The 18641-nt window shown below is 55.5% G+C and overlaps 1 protein-coding gene across 1 annotated transcript in view; it reads right to left on the reverse strand.

Annotated features, from left to right (window-relative positions):
* Positions 1–4814, reverse strand: part of LLGL2 (LLGL scribble cell polarity complex component 2) — a gene marked incomplete in the record, with an annotated part of 32424 nt that extends 27610 nt beyond the window's left edge. Inside the window, 2 exon segments of the mRNA XM_027770787.1 lie at positions 4461–4564; positions 4747–4814. Coding sequence (XP_027626588.1) covers positions 4461–4535 — 75 coding nt within the window.
* Positions 4815–18641: the final 13827 nt, after the last annotated feature.

Raw genomic sequence — 18641 nt, forward strand, 5'->3', positions numbered from 1 at the left:
TCCCTGTCTGTTCTATAGCAATAGAAAAAAATTAAGAAACACACAGGAAAGCTACATGAGTGACCTCCTGTACCAGGAGGGGGCTGCTGCACGACTTTTCTGACTATCTGATATTCCACTGTCCGCGTACGTAAGTAAGCACCCCGCCAAAGAACCAGGAGGCGCAGGGAAGCTAGCTGCACTCCCCTACAATGCCCACTTTAGAGCCGAGGAGCCTGAGGAGCAGGCCCTGGTGCACAGTGAAGAGGCGGCTGCATCTGGACTCAGGCCCTGCCCACCGCACTACCAGGCCCGCGGATGACTGCACTCAGCACTTGGTAAGTTGGAGGTGCCTGCTGCCAGCCAGCTCAGAGACGGTGCACAGTGACAGTCCTCCCCAGGTCCTGACTCGGGGCCCCCAGGGCGATGGCCCTGCTCCCTAAGGCATCTCTGTGGTGTGGGTGTAAAGGAATTTGGCCAGAAGGTCCGGGGGAAGGAGGTCCAGAACTGGGTAAGAAGCCAGTATCTAACCTGAGACAACGGCTCAGGGCTGGGCCTGTGATGGTGCCACTGTCCCAACGGCATCCCTGCCAGGGGCCAGCACGGCGCCTGCAGACTGGCCTTGCAGGAAAATGGAGACAGGCTGGAGACACTCGTGTGGACACTCCGGAACGTGGGGAGCCCGACTGAACAGTCTAAAGGTCACCATGTTTGTTCGAATTGGGCCGCTCCCTACACTGGGGGCTGGGGGGGCCGACCCTCACCTACATGCAAACCCATGTCCGCACTGGCAGCCTGGGCTGTGAGGCGCTGGCCCTGCCCTCACGAGGGACCCACGGCTTCCCCCTCTAGGACACCCTGCACCACTCTGCAGCCACTAGCCACCTGGGTCCCTTTCACTTACGCCTTAACTCATTCGGCCCACACCAGCTCTAGGTAGCTTCTACTGCCCCCATCTTAGAGCCAGAGACCTGCCTGAGGTCCTGCGGCGTGAGTGAGGCAGTGGGGTGTGGGCCAGCGTACTGATCACGGGCCAACCGCCTCTGGTAGATGGAGGCCGCTGCTATTCTGTCCAATCAAACCAACCCAAACCTCTCAGTCGCCCTCACCTGCTCCTCTCCCCTCTAGCACCAAAGCCCACCCAGGACAGAGACCCCCCCACGGCCATCCTGGGCCCCCACCTCCCTCCTCAGTCCCCTCCCTGTGTACCAATCCACCCCCACCCCGCAGTGGGCAGGGCCTGGGTCTACACCTGGGTCTATGCCCAGGCCTCACCAACTTCTGTCCTAACTAGCTCCGTATTCCAGCGGTTCTCAACCAGGGACGACTTGACCCTCCCAGGGGCCATTTCCAGTAGTCACATCCAGGGAGGGGCAGGACCGACAGCAGCAGTGGGGCAGGGGTGTTTCCGGACGGCTGGGATGCACCACCCTGCACAGTTCTGAGGGCGAGACCTGCTCAGGCCATCAAGGTGCTTTGCTCTCCCTCAACCGGCGGGCTCCGGGCTCCTGCCTTCTGGTCCCATCCGGTCACTGTCAAGGTCTGCCTGCCCCGAGTCACCTGCTTTTATGAGTAAAGACATCCCCGGATTTATTTTTCCTAAATTGGAAATGGGACCACCCCCTCCAGCGTCCAAAACCTACCAAGGCTGGTTCAGGTCAGGTCAGGCCACCCCCAGACCCCACATTCCAGCCTCTCGTCACCCCACAGCCCAGGGGAAGCCTGAGGCGGGGAGAGGGGATGGGTAGAACCAGCCAGGGTCCCAGGTCCTCTACCCTCCAAGCCCTCCCTCAGGGCTCCACAGCCTCCCTGAGCTTAAGAGGGCTGTGTGTGGCTCAGCCTCACTCCTATCTCCCTCCCTCCAGACAATCAAAGGACCTCATCCCCTGAGACGCCCACAGCCCCAGGCCCAGGGGTGTATTTATAGTAGGTGCACATTTCTTTCTTTTTTTTTTTTGGAGAGATTTTCACTGTAGGGCGCGTGCGCTCGCCCGCCAGACAGAGAGAGACATAGAGACCGAAAGCGAGAAATCACCCCCCAGGGGGTTGGTCACGCCGCAATCCCTTCTCCTCCATTCTCCTCTCGGGATCTTGGGCATGCACGCACACGCGCCCGGCGTGAGTTTTTAAGCCACCGGGTCCGGGACACGAACCGCGGGCGACTACGTGGGAGTCCAGTGACATAGCCATTACGCTAACTGCTGGTTCCCAGGTGCACATTTCTTTCTTTTTTTTTTTTGGAGAGATTTTCACTGTAGGGCGCGTGCGCTCGCCCGCCAGACAGAGAGAGACATAGAGACCGAAAGCGAGAAATCACCCCCCAGGGGGTTGGTCACGCCGCAATCCCTTCTCCTCCATTCTCCTCTCGGGATCTTGGGCATGCACGCACACGCGCCCGGCGTGAGTTTTTAAGCCACCGGGTCCGGGACACGAACCGCGGGCGACTACGTGGGAGTCCAGTGACATAGCCATTACGCTAACTGCTGGTTCCCAGGTGCACATTTCTTTCTTTTTTTTTTTTGGAGAGATTTTCACTGTAGGGCGCGTGCGCTCGCCCGCCAGACAGAGAGAGACATAGAGACCGAAAGCGAGAAATCACCCCCCAGGGGGTTGGTCACGCCGCAATCCCTTCTCCTCCATTCTCCTCTCGGGATCTTGGGCATGCACGCACACGCGCCCGGCGTGAGTTTTTAAGCCACCGGGTCCGGGACACGAACCGCGGGCGACTACGTGGGAGTCCAGTGACATAGCCATTACGCTAACTGCTGGTTCCCAGGTGCACATTTCTTGCATGTGAATGGACAAGGGAAGTAGAGGAGTCTGGAGGAATTCCAAGCCTCCTCCTCCCTAGAAGGCCTGGGGTGAGGTGGCCACTTTTGGGGACCACCAGTGGGGACCGGAGGGACAGACACGCCCCTTCCACCCCAGCCCCACCCCAGCCTCACCCACTGCACGTGGCATACATAGCAGGGGCTCTGCCCTCACTGAGGAGCCTGTCTGTCCGGTTTCTGCTGGGACTGCCACCTCTCGAGTCAGAGATCCCAGCTCACCAAGGGCCACAGGGGCACACGGGAGTCGGCTGGCCCCCAGTGCACGCTGCGTTTTGAGACCCACGCCCAGCACCCGCAGACTGCTCCTGAGGGGATGAGGGTGGCAAGCCCAGGCCCCGAGATTCCCCCATTCCCAGCACACACACCCCCATCTCCTGAGGCCCGTCCTGGTTCCAGAGGCCTCACAGCAAAGTGCCACCAGTGACGCCTTCTCCCACAGGCCAAGAAAACAGGAGGGAGATGGCGGCCAGGTCGGGGTCCCTGACCCACTTCTCTTAACCCCTTCCCACCCCTAAAAACCCACCCAGCCACTAACATCCCTGGGCCACTGTGCCCTGTGCTTAAATGACCTAACTCCATAGAAACCCACTACGAGCCTATGGCGTGGGTGACAGGCACAGTTGCCCGGCTTTGAGGTGGCAAAGCTGGCTCTGAACCTGGGCAAGCAGACTCGCGCACTCCCAATCTACAGCAAAGCAACTGGACCAGGGAAGCCCTCGTCCCCTGCAGGGAGCAGCTCCTTTCCCAGACTATCGAGGTTCCGCTGGTTCCTCTGGGGCGGGGGCAGGAAGCCCAGAGCCAAACCCCCAACACTCATGGCATGTCCTGTTGGGTCCTGGAGCCCAGGAGGCAGGGAGGAGCATGTGGTGTCCCCCTCCCTGCTGTACCCCTTGGGTCAGAGCGACCAAAGCGGTGGTGAAAAGGCTAATTACCCCCAAACAGCTCCAGATTGCTAGGTCGCCCCAAGCTAATGAGCTAATGAGCCCCGCTGTGCGCCTCTGTTTATAGCTGGCCGGACTCTGAGGCCTTGGCCCCCCGGGCAGGATGCTCTGTGGGACTGCTGGGGTTTAGGAGCAGGTTGGGATTGGGGCAGTCAAATGCCAAGTCTGGCCCAATCTCTGGGCACCTCACCCCCTCACCCAGACCTGGAGCCTGCCAGAAGAACCAATGCATTCAGTCTGCGGGAAAGCTGTTTTCCTTTGGGGGCAACTTGAGGATGGAGGGAACGGCCAGGGCCTGCAACGCCAGGTCAGGCTTCCTCCTGGCGTCATGGCAACGTTATTATACCTTGGCGGTTGGACAGTCTTCATCTTTTATGTCCCTGGGCTTCCCTAACAACCCTGTGACGGGGAGGCAGGGAAGATCGTGTCAGGCCTGCTTTACAGATGGGAAAACTGCAGCTGGATGAGGCAGGGTGACACGGAGGTCACACAGCCAGTGGGAGACCTGGGACAATGAGTCCCAACGCCCGGGCATCCTACTGCCCCTTCCCAGAGAAGCCCATTCGCCAAACCCCATTTCCAAAGTCGGATCCCCGAGGCATCTCGGCAGTGCCAAGAACCTCATCTAGGTAAGGAGCAGACTGACTCCAACCCCCCAGGCCCAGCCGAAACCCAGGGTCACCTCTCCGGCCTTCCACACACTCATCACCTTGTTAAACTGGAACAGGTCCCTCTTGAGCCTCTCCCTGGCAGGATCGTGTCCGGGTCTCAGGAACCGCCTCATCTTGCCTGGCTGGCGGCCCCCACCGAGACCTGGAGAAACGGGAGGAGACATTAAGCATCAGGGTGCGCCCGGCATCAGTGAGACCCTGCCAGGCAGCCTGGGGCCCCTTCCCCAGGCCCAGCAGGTAGTCCCCCCGGCCAGGCCAGCTTCAGCAACCATTCAGCTTCCCCACGCTGCAGTGCACTTCCCCCGAAACCGAAAACCTCTGTACCTGGAGGCTGGCCTGTCTCAGGGTTGGTTAATGCTCTAAGGCTTACTCTGGCCACCTGTGGCCTTATAATGGGGACAGGAGAAGCTGGGGAGGAAGCCATTTAGCCTGGCTTTATAGGAACAAGGAGGGCCAGCAGGCCCTGAGTTAATTAGCTTAATTGTTAACCTGTTTTCTGACAAACCATAAAACTCCAGCCAAACAGAAAGGGAAACTTCACAAGCCTCTCTTTCCAGAGCCAGTTGGTAGAAATGCAAAGGCTACTGGGCCTCCCAGGTCAGAGCCTACAGGAGGGCAGAGAGGAGGCCCAGGCACACAGAAATACCCAGTGGGGTCAGCACCGGGGCAGCTGTTCCCTCCAGCTCCAGGAACTGAGGCCTGGTGTTCTTCTCCTTGAAGCTGTCCTGGGACTCTTCGGCTTCACCCTCTCCAACCAGTCACAGCCACAAGGACCTCACCCCACCCCCAGGTGCTGGGGTCTCTGTGGTGGCCCTGGCCTAGGCGACCCTGCTGATTCCCACCCCCCAACTCTGGCTATGCCAACCACAGCTCCCAGGACCCTGGTGGGGCAGACTCAGAAAGTCCCTTTCCCAGGGGCCCAAGTGAAAAAAAACAAAAACAAAAACAAAAACAAAAAACTCGGAAGAAATCTGCTCCCAAGAAAGAAAGTAGCTCATGGCTCCGACCATCGGCCACCAAAGGTACACGCCCAGCCCAAGGGGATGTTGCCAGACCTTCCTTCCGGGACGGATGGCCTGTGCTCTGACTTCCAGTAGCAAGGCCTGTCCCTGAAAACGGGGGCATCACCCACCCTGAAAGGGCTAGACTATGAGAGAAGGATGTAGATCCGGTCCCCACTCTGGTGCAGGGGCAGGGAGAGGCATGCTGGCCCAAACCCGAGACAGGGTGTACAGGAGACATCTCAGCTGAGGCCAAGGATGCACCGAAGACTGGCTTCCGGAGAGGTGGCCAGGAGTCTGTCTACGAGAGGACCTGTGGGATCTAAGACCCACACAGGGAGAGACGGGGGGCTGAGGGGTCTTCTGCCAGAGTAACTTTGCCACTCTGGGAGGGGGCAGCCCAGTCTGCACTCATGTTGTAAAGGAGAGGCAGAGACACACAACTCCCCAGAGAGAGTCTGCAGGTCAGTTCCTTCCAAACCAAACAGGGCAGCTCAGCGAGGGCAGAAGGCGGGCAGAGGGATGGGTACGAGGTTTGGAGGAGCCTCCCACTGCGCTGGGAAGGGCAGGTAGCCGGAAACTCCCAGTGCCGCTAATGCGGGTTCAGAGGACAAGCACAGTCTGGGAAAGTCCTGGAGGCTCCTGGGATTGGAAGTAAAAACAGACTCCCGGGCCTGCAGTGATCTGGGCCTCTGGACAAACAGCTGAGCTGGCTGGCTGGCGGGCCCAGCTGTCCAAGCCTGGGGGAGGGGAGGAAAGGGGAAGGGGTGGAAAGAGAGGGAAGAGAAGGGGAGAGGAGGGGAGGGCAGCTTGAGCTCATAAATCAGCTGCTCCGGGCTCCTGGGGATGCTGCTCCCCCTCCCTGGGCCCTAGGCAAGGCAGAAGTCACTGGGTCAGAAGCCAGAGGAAACTGGGAGTGACTGGAGGAGAGGGACCTGCAGACTCCAGGGAGGGAACAAGAGCACATAGGGCCATCTGTGCCAAGGACCCCTGCAGACTCGAGCAACGACACAGACTGGGGTAGAGGCTGCACAGCGGAGCTGGTACCAGGAGACGCAGACTCAGGAGGGCAGGAGCACTCAGAGCCAGCACCCACCCACACCCCTCGGAGCACCTGCTCCATACCGGGCACAGTCCCAGCCCCTTCACGTGGTATTGTTACTACGTTTTTGAAAATGTGCTCAAGTAATCTGTGATGGTTGTATAAAAGCAAATACAGAGGGCGAACACCTCCCTTGGTCCCACCACTCAGACAGCCAAAGTGACATGTGGGTTCACACCCCAACCCTCCCTCATCTGCACTGGGTGCAGCATGCAAGTGATGTGTGCCTCCACGTCAGTCCTGCCCACCCTAGGAGCCACCTCCCTACCTGACAGATGCCTGGTCTGGCACCCCAAACCTAAGGCTTTGGGGGGAGGCAATGAATGATGCACAGTACAGAAGAGGGTGCCTGACTGCAGTTAAAATGCAGGCGCCGGCACACCCCGCTAAATGCAGTCAGCTCAGAGCAACCAGGCAGTGTGGAGCCTGAGGTCTGGCCACTGCTTACAAGGTGCTGGCAAGGTCTGGCTGGGCAGGGGTGGGCAACCTTGCACAGACCGGCTGGAACCTGCTGATGTGGGTGACAGACCCAGGACCAGGGAGTGGCAGCCCCAGCTGCTGCCCTTCACTACAAATAACCTGACTGCCCAAGACAAGGCAGAAGGAAGCGCCACCGCTCTTGAAAAAGGTGGCGGTATGGGACAGGTTGCAACCTGGCTGCATGCGCCTCCGCCTCCAGGTAGCCCTCAGCTCCACCCCCTCAGACACACAGGTTCTTGGCAGAGAGCTTCAAGGCACTCAGGCCTGGGGCTGCCTGGTGGACAGGTCCCACCTCAGCCCTCTCATGGAAAGGCAGGAAATGCGGGAAAGAGCCCCAGGCTTGGGGCCCAGAGGACAGGCTTGACCAACACAGCATGGCTCCTTCAAGCCAGGTGTCCTCCAGAACTCTTCTGTCTTTAGAGCGGCATGGCACTCCCTCCACACGGGTGCCCTGGAAGCAGTGGGAATGGTGCCCAATGCTGAGTGCTGGGCAGTGTGCTGCCCTGGGACTGGAGATGCAGCGGTGGCAGTGGAGAGACAGAACGTCTCAAAAACACATATCAGAAAATAATAATAAAAAAAAATAAAACATATATCAGGGCCTGGATGGTGACACAGCATTAAAACTTGATGCTCCGCGGACCAGCAGTTAGCGTAATGGCTGTTGCTGGACTCTCACGTAGTCGACTGTGGTTCGAGTTCTGGACCCGGTGGCTTAAACTCACGCCGGGCGCATGTGCGTGAGTGCCCAAGATCCCGAGAGGAGAATGGAGGAGAAGGGATTGCAACGTGGCCATCCCCCCTGAGGGGTGATTTCTCGCTTTCTGTCTCTCTGTCTGGCGAGCGCATGCGCCCTATAGCAAAAAAAAAACCCTCTCCAAAAATAGAAAAACAAAAACAAAAATCTTGACGCTCGGGACCAGCAGTTAGCGAAATGGCTATGTTGCTGGACTCCTATGTAGTCAACTGCGGTTCAAGTCCCAGACCTGGTGGCTTAAACTCACACAGGGCGCGTGTGCATGTGTGCCCAAGATCCTGAGAGGAGAATGGAGGAGAAGGGATTGCGGTATGGCCATCCCCCCTGGGGGGAGATTTCTCGCCTTCTATTTCTCTTTCTGGTGAGTGCATGCACTCTATAGCAAAAACAAACAAACAGAAAAACAACAAAAAACTCGATGCTGGTGAGGCCGACCCAGATGAGAAGGTTTGGGCTCACATCCAAGTCCTCCCTGAGGACACTGGGCACATGCCCAAGACCCAGGGCTAGCCGAGGCTGGAGGCGGATTGTGGCATGAAGACCCTGTTGGGAACGCTTGTCTCTCTTTTTCTCTCATGGAAGAAATAAACTAAAAAATAAATAAATAAAAGTGGGGGACAAGTCTGTGGCCTGGTGATTAAGACAGCTATATCCCGGGTGGACACCTGCACAGTTCAAGCCCCGGACCTGACAGTTTGAGAAACGCACAGGGAACATGTGCGCATGTGCCCAAAATCCTGAAAGGAAGGAGAGATGGAAAAGGGACTGTGGCATGACAACGCGCCAGGGCGGTGCTTGCTTGCTTTCTTCAGCAGGTGCATGCACCCTCTGGCAAAACTTTAAAAAAAAGGGGAGGAAAGAAAAGAAAATGCTGAGATTGAGCCACCAGGGTTTAGAGGTCCCCATATCTCAGTGACCCCTTTGTCAGGGCTTGTGCATTAGCTGGTCTGCCTAGAACACTTCCCTCCGGATTCCCTTCCCTGTCCATGGCCTGAACCTGCCACTTCCCAACGTTCTCTTCTTCCTGCTTTCTTTTTCTCTTAGTACTTGTCCAGCTGGAATGCACGGAACAGTTACTTATTAACCTTGCTGACTCCCTGTGCAGCCCTCGGAGCACACACTGAAGTGCTCACCTGCTGCCTCCGAATGAACGACCCAGTGGAGGAGCCAGTGTATCTCCACCTGAGACGGAGCCACAGGAAGTGGTGGGCCACACTGAGATCAGGGCAGACAATAAGGTGGAAACCTTGCGTGATCTAGGAGCACACAGACAAGTGGGGGACCGAGTGCATGGAGGGATCTTGCACAAAGTGGGTCAGAGAAGTGGGGCCTTGTGGGCTTCGGTTTGACCCCATTGGGACCCAGTAACAACCCTAAGTGGGGGGCCGTGTGTTCTGTCCTGTCCTCTCCTTGGCTCTGTGCTGACTGGTCCACCCACTTTGCTCCCACCTCAGGCCCCATTCACTTTGGTCTCTGAGAATTTGCTGTCTGAAATATCTTTTTGCTCCCACAAACAACATATCAAAAGTCACCTTCCCAGGCCCAGCGCAGGTGGTGCAGTGCGTAGCATACTGCAGAGCTGGAAGCTACATCACAGCTCCCCAAACCCATGTTTGACTCCCCACATTGGCCTGAAAACATGTGAGGTGTGCATGCGTGGGCACCCAAGACCCTGAGGAGCTGGAGGGCTGGGAAGAGGGGAGCATAGCTTCTCTCTCGCTCTTTTTTCTTTTTTCTTTTTAAAGAGATTTTTGCTATTTGGCATGTGCGGTCGCTGGAGAGACAGAGAGACAGAAAGCAAGAAATCACCTGGGGGGATGGCCACGCTCTAATCTCCTCCCAGGATCTTGGGCGTGCATGCATATTCACTTGACTTGAGTTTGAAGCCACCAAGTCGGGGGCTTGAACTTCGGTTGGCCATGTGGGAGTCTAGCAACATAACCGCTAAGCCATCTGCTGGTCCCTATGGCTTCTCTTTCACTAACTCACATATAAGAAAAAAAATTCAACTTCCAGAAAGTTAAAAAATACCAAAAAGCCCCACAAACTCACTCTCCCAAGAGCCTTCCTTGTCTGAAGCCACCTTGCCCATCGCTTGCCCTTACCTCATGCTAACACAATCCCTGACACCCTGTGTCGGGGCATCGGCCAGCGCCATGATGTTCGCCCCCCCTTACTGTGCTGGTTATTCAGCTATTGGGAAAATCAGAAGCAACTCAGGTGGCCAAAGACAGGGACAGGAGGCTATTTAACGACACGGAACCGCAAGTTCAAGACACAGGCAGAATCAACCCACATATGCAGACGACATACTGGACAGGTTACGGGATTAGCGATTTTTTTCTTTTGGTTTATCTGCCTCCCAGGCAGCGTAGATAAGAGGATCAAATGGGAGATGAGGAAGCCCAGGAAGGTGTGAGGATGGGCCTAGCCCCCATCTGTTGGGTGGGATTGCTCCTGTGCGCCCAGGACACTGGGGTCTTCTCCAGCTGTGCTCACCTGCAGGGGGAGGGGCAGCCCCTGCAGACACCAATTAGGTACAAAGTCCAGAAAGCCGAGTAGACCAACTGTCTACTACGACCTTGGGCTTCAAGGTCCTGGGGCCCAGAGTATACACCCTCATATGGGGCTTCCTAAGAAGAGACACTCCTATCCCCAGAACTACAACTACTACTTTGTCTTCTTCAATTGCTAGAGGGTGTGTGCACCTGCCAGAAAGAGAGGTCTGAGAGAGCGAGAAAACTCCCTCTAAAGGGCGTGGTCACACCACAATCTTTGTTCCTGCATTTATCCATCCTGTCCGGATCCTGGGCACCCACTCACATATGCTCCTTGTCTGTTTGCGAGCTGCAGGGGCTGGGATTCAAACCATGTGGGATCCCACTCCCTATGCACAGGGCTTAACCACTGCAGTCCAGGGATTTCCTCTAACTTCTAAAGATGGCCCAATCTTGGGCTCCCTCCCTACCTATCACACCCCTGTCCACCAGACCAGCTTCTGAGTCACCTTCCCAGCTCTGCCGCACTCTCCCTCCATGGCCGGCAGCCAGGGTGTAGGGCTTGCCCACGTGAGGCTTGCTGACCTGTGGTTGATTCCTATTTATTATGTTCCTCAAACAACATGTGTTCCAAAAGAGTCGGCACCTCCTACGTGGAGCTGGCCTGGTCACCTGCCATGGCCCCTGCCCCACACAACATTCCCAGGGCTAAGACAGGTCTGAAGCCCACCTGGGAAAGTAAGAGCAGTCTCTACTTGACGAAGACAGGTTAGAAAATACACGCCTTGTTTTCCCTCTGGCCTCTGCCTGGGCCCTTCCCCTAAGGCACCTCCGGAGCCCCATAAAGAGACCAATGGAGGCAGAACGACCTGCATGGGGTGGGCTATCTTGAGGCCCCAGATCTGCCGGTGCCCCAGGGAAGAAGGAGGGGATTCCCAGGCCAGACTGTTCACCCCACACTGACACTGACTAGGGGGCCCTGGCTAGTCTATCAAGACCAATGTTTGTCCAAGATGGGCCAGCCCATTTGTTCTGCAGGTATGGCATGGACTAGTCAGAAGGTCCCTCAACAGCCAGGCTGGGAGTGTTCACTGGGCCCAGGGGAGAGAGGGCCCTCGAGCCACACCCAGCACCACACATCTCCAGCAGCGTCTCCCCAGAGCACTCCGGAGATAAGTCCCATGCTTTCTGCTCCTCTCCCCTCTGCTGATTAAATCAAGAGGCTGCCCTCCCTTCCCCGACATCCTGTGTGAGACCTGCTGTGGCTTTGGCCTCCTGCTTGACGGATGTGAGTCCGCCCCTGCACCTCCTACTGACAGGAGGACTGGGGCAGGGCTCTAAGCCACCAGACAGCTGCTGACCCCTCGGCTCCTATCCCTGTGCCCGTGTTGCTCTGGGAAACCCAATCTTCCAGATACCTTGCAGCCCCTGGTCAGCAGCTTAGCAACGAAACCTGGGTGAAAGATAACCCCCCCACACCCCCTGAAGGTGGGGCCTCAGAGGACACAAACCCAGGGAAGAAGCGGGTGGGGTTGGGGCTAGAGGACCATTGTCACTGCTGTCGTTAGGGAAAAAGACATTGAGGTCTAGCTATAGCCAGATGGTACATGGTACTTTAAGTGCTTTCACATAACCTCTCATTTAATTTTTATAATTACTTATAAAATGAGCCATTCGGAATGTTATCAAGCCTAGTTAGTAAGAGTCTCAGTCCCAATTTGAATTCTAAACTGACTCCAGAACTCTCTTCTGAGTTCAGGCTAGCAGAGAATACTCTTCCAAAACTAGGTGGCCGGTTAACAGTGGCCTGGACGGGCTTGGATAGGGCCAGCCTCTGTCTCTAACCACCCCGTCTGCCCATGGAGCCACAGCCCTGTCCCCCAGCCCTGAGTCTCCCCACCATGCCCAGGCTCCTCCTGAAGTTTCCCCCCTGGGCTGTGAGGATGTGGGGGAGGTTGGAATTCATGCATCCCCATGCACCCCCATCCTGAGGGCTTCAGTCCCCTGCTGCCATCTCCACATTCAACACCACGCTCTGTCCAAGGCAGGGGCCGATAGGACATGGGAAAGCAAAACGTTCCGGGCAGACGAACGGCTTGCCTGGGGCTGCCTGACAAGCTACCTAGCCCATCCAATTAAGCCCTACTGCAGGTTCTCCGACCTGTCCCAAACTCAAACAGGGCCCACGGAGCTTCCAGATGTCACCTCCAGGAAAGGGCCAGGTCTGCCACGTCCATGGTTGTACCCCTAATGACACCTGGGAGGCACTCCAGTTTAATGAACTCCCTCACCAACTTCAGCTCTGCTCAATGTCACCCTCTTGCTGAGGCCCAATGGAACCCCCTTTTAAGGGTGCTACCTGCCCCCACCTCAGGGGTTCCCAGTCCCCTGCTCTGGGTCTTCTTTAAGTTTCTTTCTTCTAAGAGAGGCATGTGTGTGCATCCCCAATGGGATCTTTTTTAATCATTATTTTTTATTCATTCATTTATTTTAATTTGACCAGAGAAAGACAGAAAGTGAGAAAACAAGCCTCTAGGTCCAGAACTCGAACTGTGCTCAGCCATGTGGGAGTGTCCAGCGCCATAACCACCTTGCCACCTATTGGTCCCCTCAACTGGGTCTTCATTTGCTCCCCTCAGCTAGCCCAGACCAGTGGCACATATGCACACACACAGGAAGATGGCAGGACATGAACCCAGGACCTTCTCGTGTGGTTTCAGGACTGTGGAGCTTTGCCGTAGTTGTGGGGTGCCACCACAGCTCACTAAGTTACTTAAATTTTACAATTCTAGTATACGGCGTGTATGCTTGCTGGAGAGAGAGGGTGGGGGAGTGCCTCGGGAGGAATGGCCACACTGCGATCCCTCCTCTTCCACGGGCAAGCACGCACATGTGCCTGGTGTGATTTTTCAAGCTACTGGGCCCTGAATATATGCATGGTCAATCACACGGAAGTCAACTGCCTTAGCTACCATGTTACTGGCTGGCCGGGCCATGTTCTTGTTACTGCATAGTATGTGTCACCTTTTTTTTTTTAATTTAAAATAATTATTTAATTTTATCTGTTGTTATTATTTTTTAAAAATTTGACCAGAAGGCTGGTAGGTGGCATGGTGATTAAGAACGCTGGACTTCCACATGGCTGACCACAGTTTGAGCCTCAGAACTGGTGGCTTGCTTTCTCACTTTCTCTTTCTCTCTCTCTGTCCTTCTCTGGTCAAATTACAATAAAAAAATAAAGTTAAATAAAATAATTCCTCAAAACAATTTTTTTTGACCAGAGAGAGACAAAAACAGGGAAAGGAAAAGTGAGAAAACAAGCTGCAAGGTCAGGGACTTGAACCACCGTCGGTCATGTGGGAGTTCAGCACCTCAACCGCCATGCTACCTGCCGGCCCCACATGTCATCTTTTAATACGGGACTTACCACTTATGCTCTTTCCTGTCATTCAAGTTCCCCACCCTTCAGAAAGAAAGCTCAGTGACCGCAGAACTTTGGTTTAAGGACTACCCAGTGACCAGAACCAGGTCCGGTACATGAGGACACCAATGAATACTTGTGAATGAAGGGCCCAACAGTAAGCACTGAACAGGGGTTAATTAGGCAAGTCTCCTCCAGACAGTGACCACAGGGGTTACTGTGGTGGGCCCTCACAGGGTCATCAGAGAACTTCCAGCCCTGTTCTCGACTGGTCAAGGCTAGGGCCACCTGTAGTCACACGAGGCACTCAGGTACGCGGTGTGCCCTGCTCACACTGAGGCTCCCAGGCACTGGCTCCATAGTCAGGAAGTGCCAGAACACCTTTAGATAATACTCTTACTGGGACCAGTATATGGCATAATGGTTATGTGGCTAGACTCCCAAATGGGCGACCCCGGTTTGAGTCCTGGACCTAGAGGCTTGAAAACTCACGCGGGGCATGTGTGTGTGTTCATGCCCAAAATCCCAAGCGCAGAATGGAGAAGGGATTGCTGTGTGGCCATCGCCCCTGGGGGGGGTGACTTCTTCCTTTCTGCCTCTCTATACACACACCCTACAGCAAAAATTTTTTCTCAAAAAAAATATGAGACCAGCAGCTGGCATAAAGGCCATAATATGTATACATTACTCTTACTTGAGTTGACCAGCCCTGTGCCCAAAGGTCTTTCTTGTCAAACCCTGGGAACCAACTTAGGTGTCTGGAGAGGAGCCTCTGGTCTCTGCTGAATTCCTGAAGAGTAGAGTCAGGGACCTGTCGCTCCCCTGTCCCCACGCCCAGAGGAGCCTCTCCTCCCTCAAGAATTCACCGTGGCTCCTGGGAAAGGGAAGGAATGGAGTGACTTTTCAAAGCTCTAGCTTCCTCTGACAGGCAGGGGAGGGAGGGCGGCCACCCCTATGCCCAAGGCCACAAGGCACACCCCAGGGAGAGCCTCGGCAGGCTCCCTAGGAGCCAAGGCTGGGAGCCCAAGCAGGGCTGGCGGCCCCATGGAGGAAGCCCATCTCCTGCCCCACACCATTTCTCCCTGTGAACCTGCTCCTTGGCAGAGGAAAATGAGGTTGCCGAGCAGACTGGTACACCTTGCAGCAGCAAGTGCCCTGACAGCCCTGCCACTGGCACCTGCGAATCTATGAGGCCTCTGAGATCCATGCTGAGGATAGGGGCTCCAGGCAGCCAACCCGGGTAAGAAGCTCTCGGCCCCCCACCTCAGGTGTCTCCACAGCCACTGTGACTCCCAGAAGGGCTGAATAACACCCCAGGAAACAAGACCTCCCCAAACTGCTCCAGAGGCTCTTGCCAGGGACGCTCAGTATCTCCAACAGGGTGGGCAGGGCTGCACACTGCACTTCCTCTCTGGGAAGGTCCTGGGGCCAGAAGTCCAGGCAGGAGAGCTTCCTTCAGGTAGAAAGCGGGCATTATGGAGCTCCTAGAGAATCTCAAGGACCACAGAGCAGCCCAGGAATGTGCTGCCCTCCCCACCCCCAACCCTGTGCAGAGCACTGGAAAACCCTCCAGCCTCAACAGGAAGCTCAGGTTAGATTCTGCACTCTCCATCCCCACCCCGCCCCCATCTCTCATCCGCTGGGGCCTGTCCTGTCCCGGATCTCCCAGGAAGCAAGGAGGTCTCAAGGTCCACTGGAACGATGTTGGTTTCAGAAACTGCCCCCTACCTTTGGCTCCTACTCCTTTAGAGCGTCCTCATTGAAAAAGCTCTGAGACTTCAAAAAGTCACGAAGCCAGGGGAACCAGCAGTTAGCGTAATGGTCACTGGACTCCCACGTAGTAGACCGCGGTTCACGTCCCGGACCCGGTGGCTTAACACTCACGCCGGGCGCGTGTGTGTGCGTGCCCAAGATCCCGAGAGGAGAATGGAGGAGAAGGGATTGCAGCGTGACCATCCCCCCTGGGGGGTGATTTCTCGCTTTCTGTCTCTATGTCTCTCTCTGTCTGTCTGGTGAGCGCACGCGCCCTACAGTGAAAATCTCTCCAAAAAAAAAAAAAAGATAAAAAAGTCACGAAGCCAGGACCTCCAGCTGATTTCTGGACAGGGAAGTCAAACTCCCTAGCCCATTAAGCACTTCCGAAAGGCCCAGGAGCCCAGCCAAAGGCCTGTGAGTGACAGTACTTTTTATGCTTTACGGAGACTAAAAGGTTATCCCCCCCAGGTGCCTGCTATGTGCCAGGTCACCGGAGTTCACATTGCATCCTCTCCTCGACATCTGTAAAACCAACCTCAGCGTGGTTAAGTGACCAAACTAAGGCCACACAGCAAGAATTCAGCAAGGCTCAATTCGAAACTACATCTGAGGTCTGGAAAGATGAACATCTCAGCGAACATTAATGATATTTGAAAGAAACATTGCCAGGAAGAGAGGAAGTCTTTTTCCCTCTTATCTCACATTTTCTAAAATATTTTATTTTCTCTACCTCACTTCCCGTTTCCATTTTTTAAAAATTATTCATTTAATTTTATTTATTTATTCATTCATTTCAATTTGATCAGAGAGAGACAGAGAGAGAGAGAAAGTGAGCCATCAGGTCTGGGACTTGAACTGCGATTGGTCATGTGGGAGTGTCCAGTGCCCCAACTGCCATGCCACCCATTGGGACCCTCTTTTTCATTTTTTAAAACTTTGTTTATTTATTAGTTTATTTTTAATTACTAGAGTGTGTGCACTTGCCAGAGAGACATGGAGGAGAGAGAGAAAGCACCCCCCAATGGGGTATGGTCATACTGCAGTCCCTTCTCCATTTTCTCAGGCTCTGGGACATGCATACACACATGTCCAGGGTTTTTCCAGCTTCTGGGGCCAGAATTTGAATTGTGGGATCTGACTCCCTTAAACACTAGGTTACAGGGCCAGCTCACTCTTTTCCATCCCTAACTCCCATCCCACATAAATACATTGTATATTAGTCCATTCAAAGATATTACTGGGACCAGCAGTTGGCATAATGGCTATGTTGCTGGACTCCCATGTGGTCGACCACGGTTCGAGTCCAGGACCGGGTGGCTTAAACTCACGCCGGTCACGTGTGCGTGCCCAAGATCCTGAGAGGAGAATGGAGGAGAAGGATTGTGGTGTGGCCATCCCCCCTGGGGGGTGATTTCTCGCTAAAGCTTTGTCTTCTGGCAAGCGCACAAGCCCTATAGCAAAATCCTCTCGCTCCCTCCCCCCCCCCCAAAAGATATTACCATATGCATTATCATCCACAGGTAACTTGCCATTTTTGTGTTCCTTAAAAGTTTTGCCCTTTTTCGAATTTTTAAATGAACAGATGTCACCTGGAATCATGGGCCTTTATCTTTTTAATGATGATGTGTATATACAAGTTACTGTTATTTTAATGTAATTAAAGTTATATTAACCTGCCATCAAAGGGGATACTCCAGGGCCTCAAGGAAGAATAAGAATGCAGAGGGCCCTAGACCGTGGAAATGCTGAGCAGCAGCTCCCAGAGACAGGCCTCACCCGACTTGGAAGAGGAGCGAGCTCTGAGTCTTAGGAGCTGTGCTGAGTCCCAACTATCACAATTGAGTACTGCGGGTAGCTCACGTAAGAAAGCCCAACCCTGGGACCGCCAGATGGCATAATGGTTACGTCAACGGACTCCCATGTAGTCAACAGCGGTTCAAGTTCTGGACCCAGTGGTCACACCGGACGTGTGTGTGCCCAAAATCCTGAGAGGACTGGGGAAGAAGGGAGTGCAGTGTGGCCATTCCCCCCGGGGGGGGGGTAATTTCTCACTTTCTGTTTTGAAATTTCTCCAGAGAGTGCACGCTCCATATAGCAAAAAAACTCTCTCTTAAGAAAAAAAAAAAAAAAGGAAAAGAAAAGAAAAGAAAAGAAAAGAAAAGAAAAAACCTGGCCCAACTCTGTCCATAAAACAAGAACATTTCTCCAACGGCCCGGCCTCACAGACCCAGACAGTCATCCTCAAAAGCCGCAGCAGCTCCGCTAGTCCCAGCAGGGTTTCCTTGCCACCAGACACACCCATTTCCTCCCTGCTGTAAGTCCCTTGGTAGCCCCGCAAGACCTTGCGGTGCGGACACCCGCAGAGGCTCCCTAGAGCCTGGTTGAGGCGGCCAGTTTGGCATATGGGTCTCCTGGGAAAGCACGTTGAGTTTAAGCTCCGCCCCCTCCACCCAGAGTTCACCTGTCTCAGGTGAGAGCCACAAAGGCCACACGGCAGCTCCCCTGGTTACGGTCAGTTCTTACTGCGAAGTCGCAAAGTGCCCACCAACGTCTGTCCAGAGCAGACCGAGGGCTACTTTCCCCGGCAAGACAGAATTTTCCACTCGTTGCCAAGTCCTACAGCGCAACCCCCTCCAGTCTGTGGAAAACCGAGTGGATCTTTCTACGGTCGCCTAAAGGTGTCCAAAGCCGCCCGGGCGGAGAAAGGCCCCGGGACCGAAGTCCCGCCCGTAAGCGTCCAGCGCCCGGGGATTAGAAGGCACAAAGGGCCGGCAGAGAGAGCCCAGATGGCAGGGCAGGGGCTAAGCCGCCGGGGTAACGCGCTCCAGGCGGGCCAGGGGAGAGGGGCTCCGCTGGCCTCCCAGGCCAGGCGTCTTGCACGTGGGTCTAACCCGCCCGCAGTGTCCCCGCTCCCAGCGGGGCCGGGCACCTGTTCCCCACTCCCACAAGCCAACGCTGTTGTGCAAACCCAAAGCCCAAGTTCGGTAATCGCGCGGATCAGGCAGAGAGAAGTTCCCGGCGGCACTTTCCACAGGTGTCTTTCTCTCCGACAAGCCAAGCGACGGGGACGGGGGCGAGGCGGGCGGACCTGGGCGAAGCCCTCTCCACCCGGGCCGGGCAGCCCAGGGGTCTCCGCCGCCCCCAGCCTCGCGACCCGGTGGCTGGCGCCCCCAAGGGGCGGGGCCCGGTCGCACCCCCCCCCGGA

This window comes from Tupaia chinensis, unplaced genomic scaffold (genome assembly GCF_000334495.1).
Source record: "Tupaia chinensis unplaced genomic scaffold, TupChi_1.0 Scaffold000159_1, whole genome shotgun sequence".
Taxonomy (NCBI): domain Eukaryota; kingdom Metazoa; phylum Chordata; class Mammalia; order Scandentia; family Tupaiidae; genus Tupaia; species Tupaia belangeri.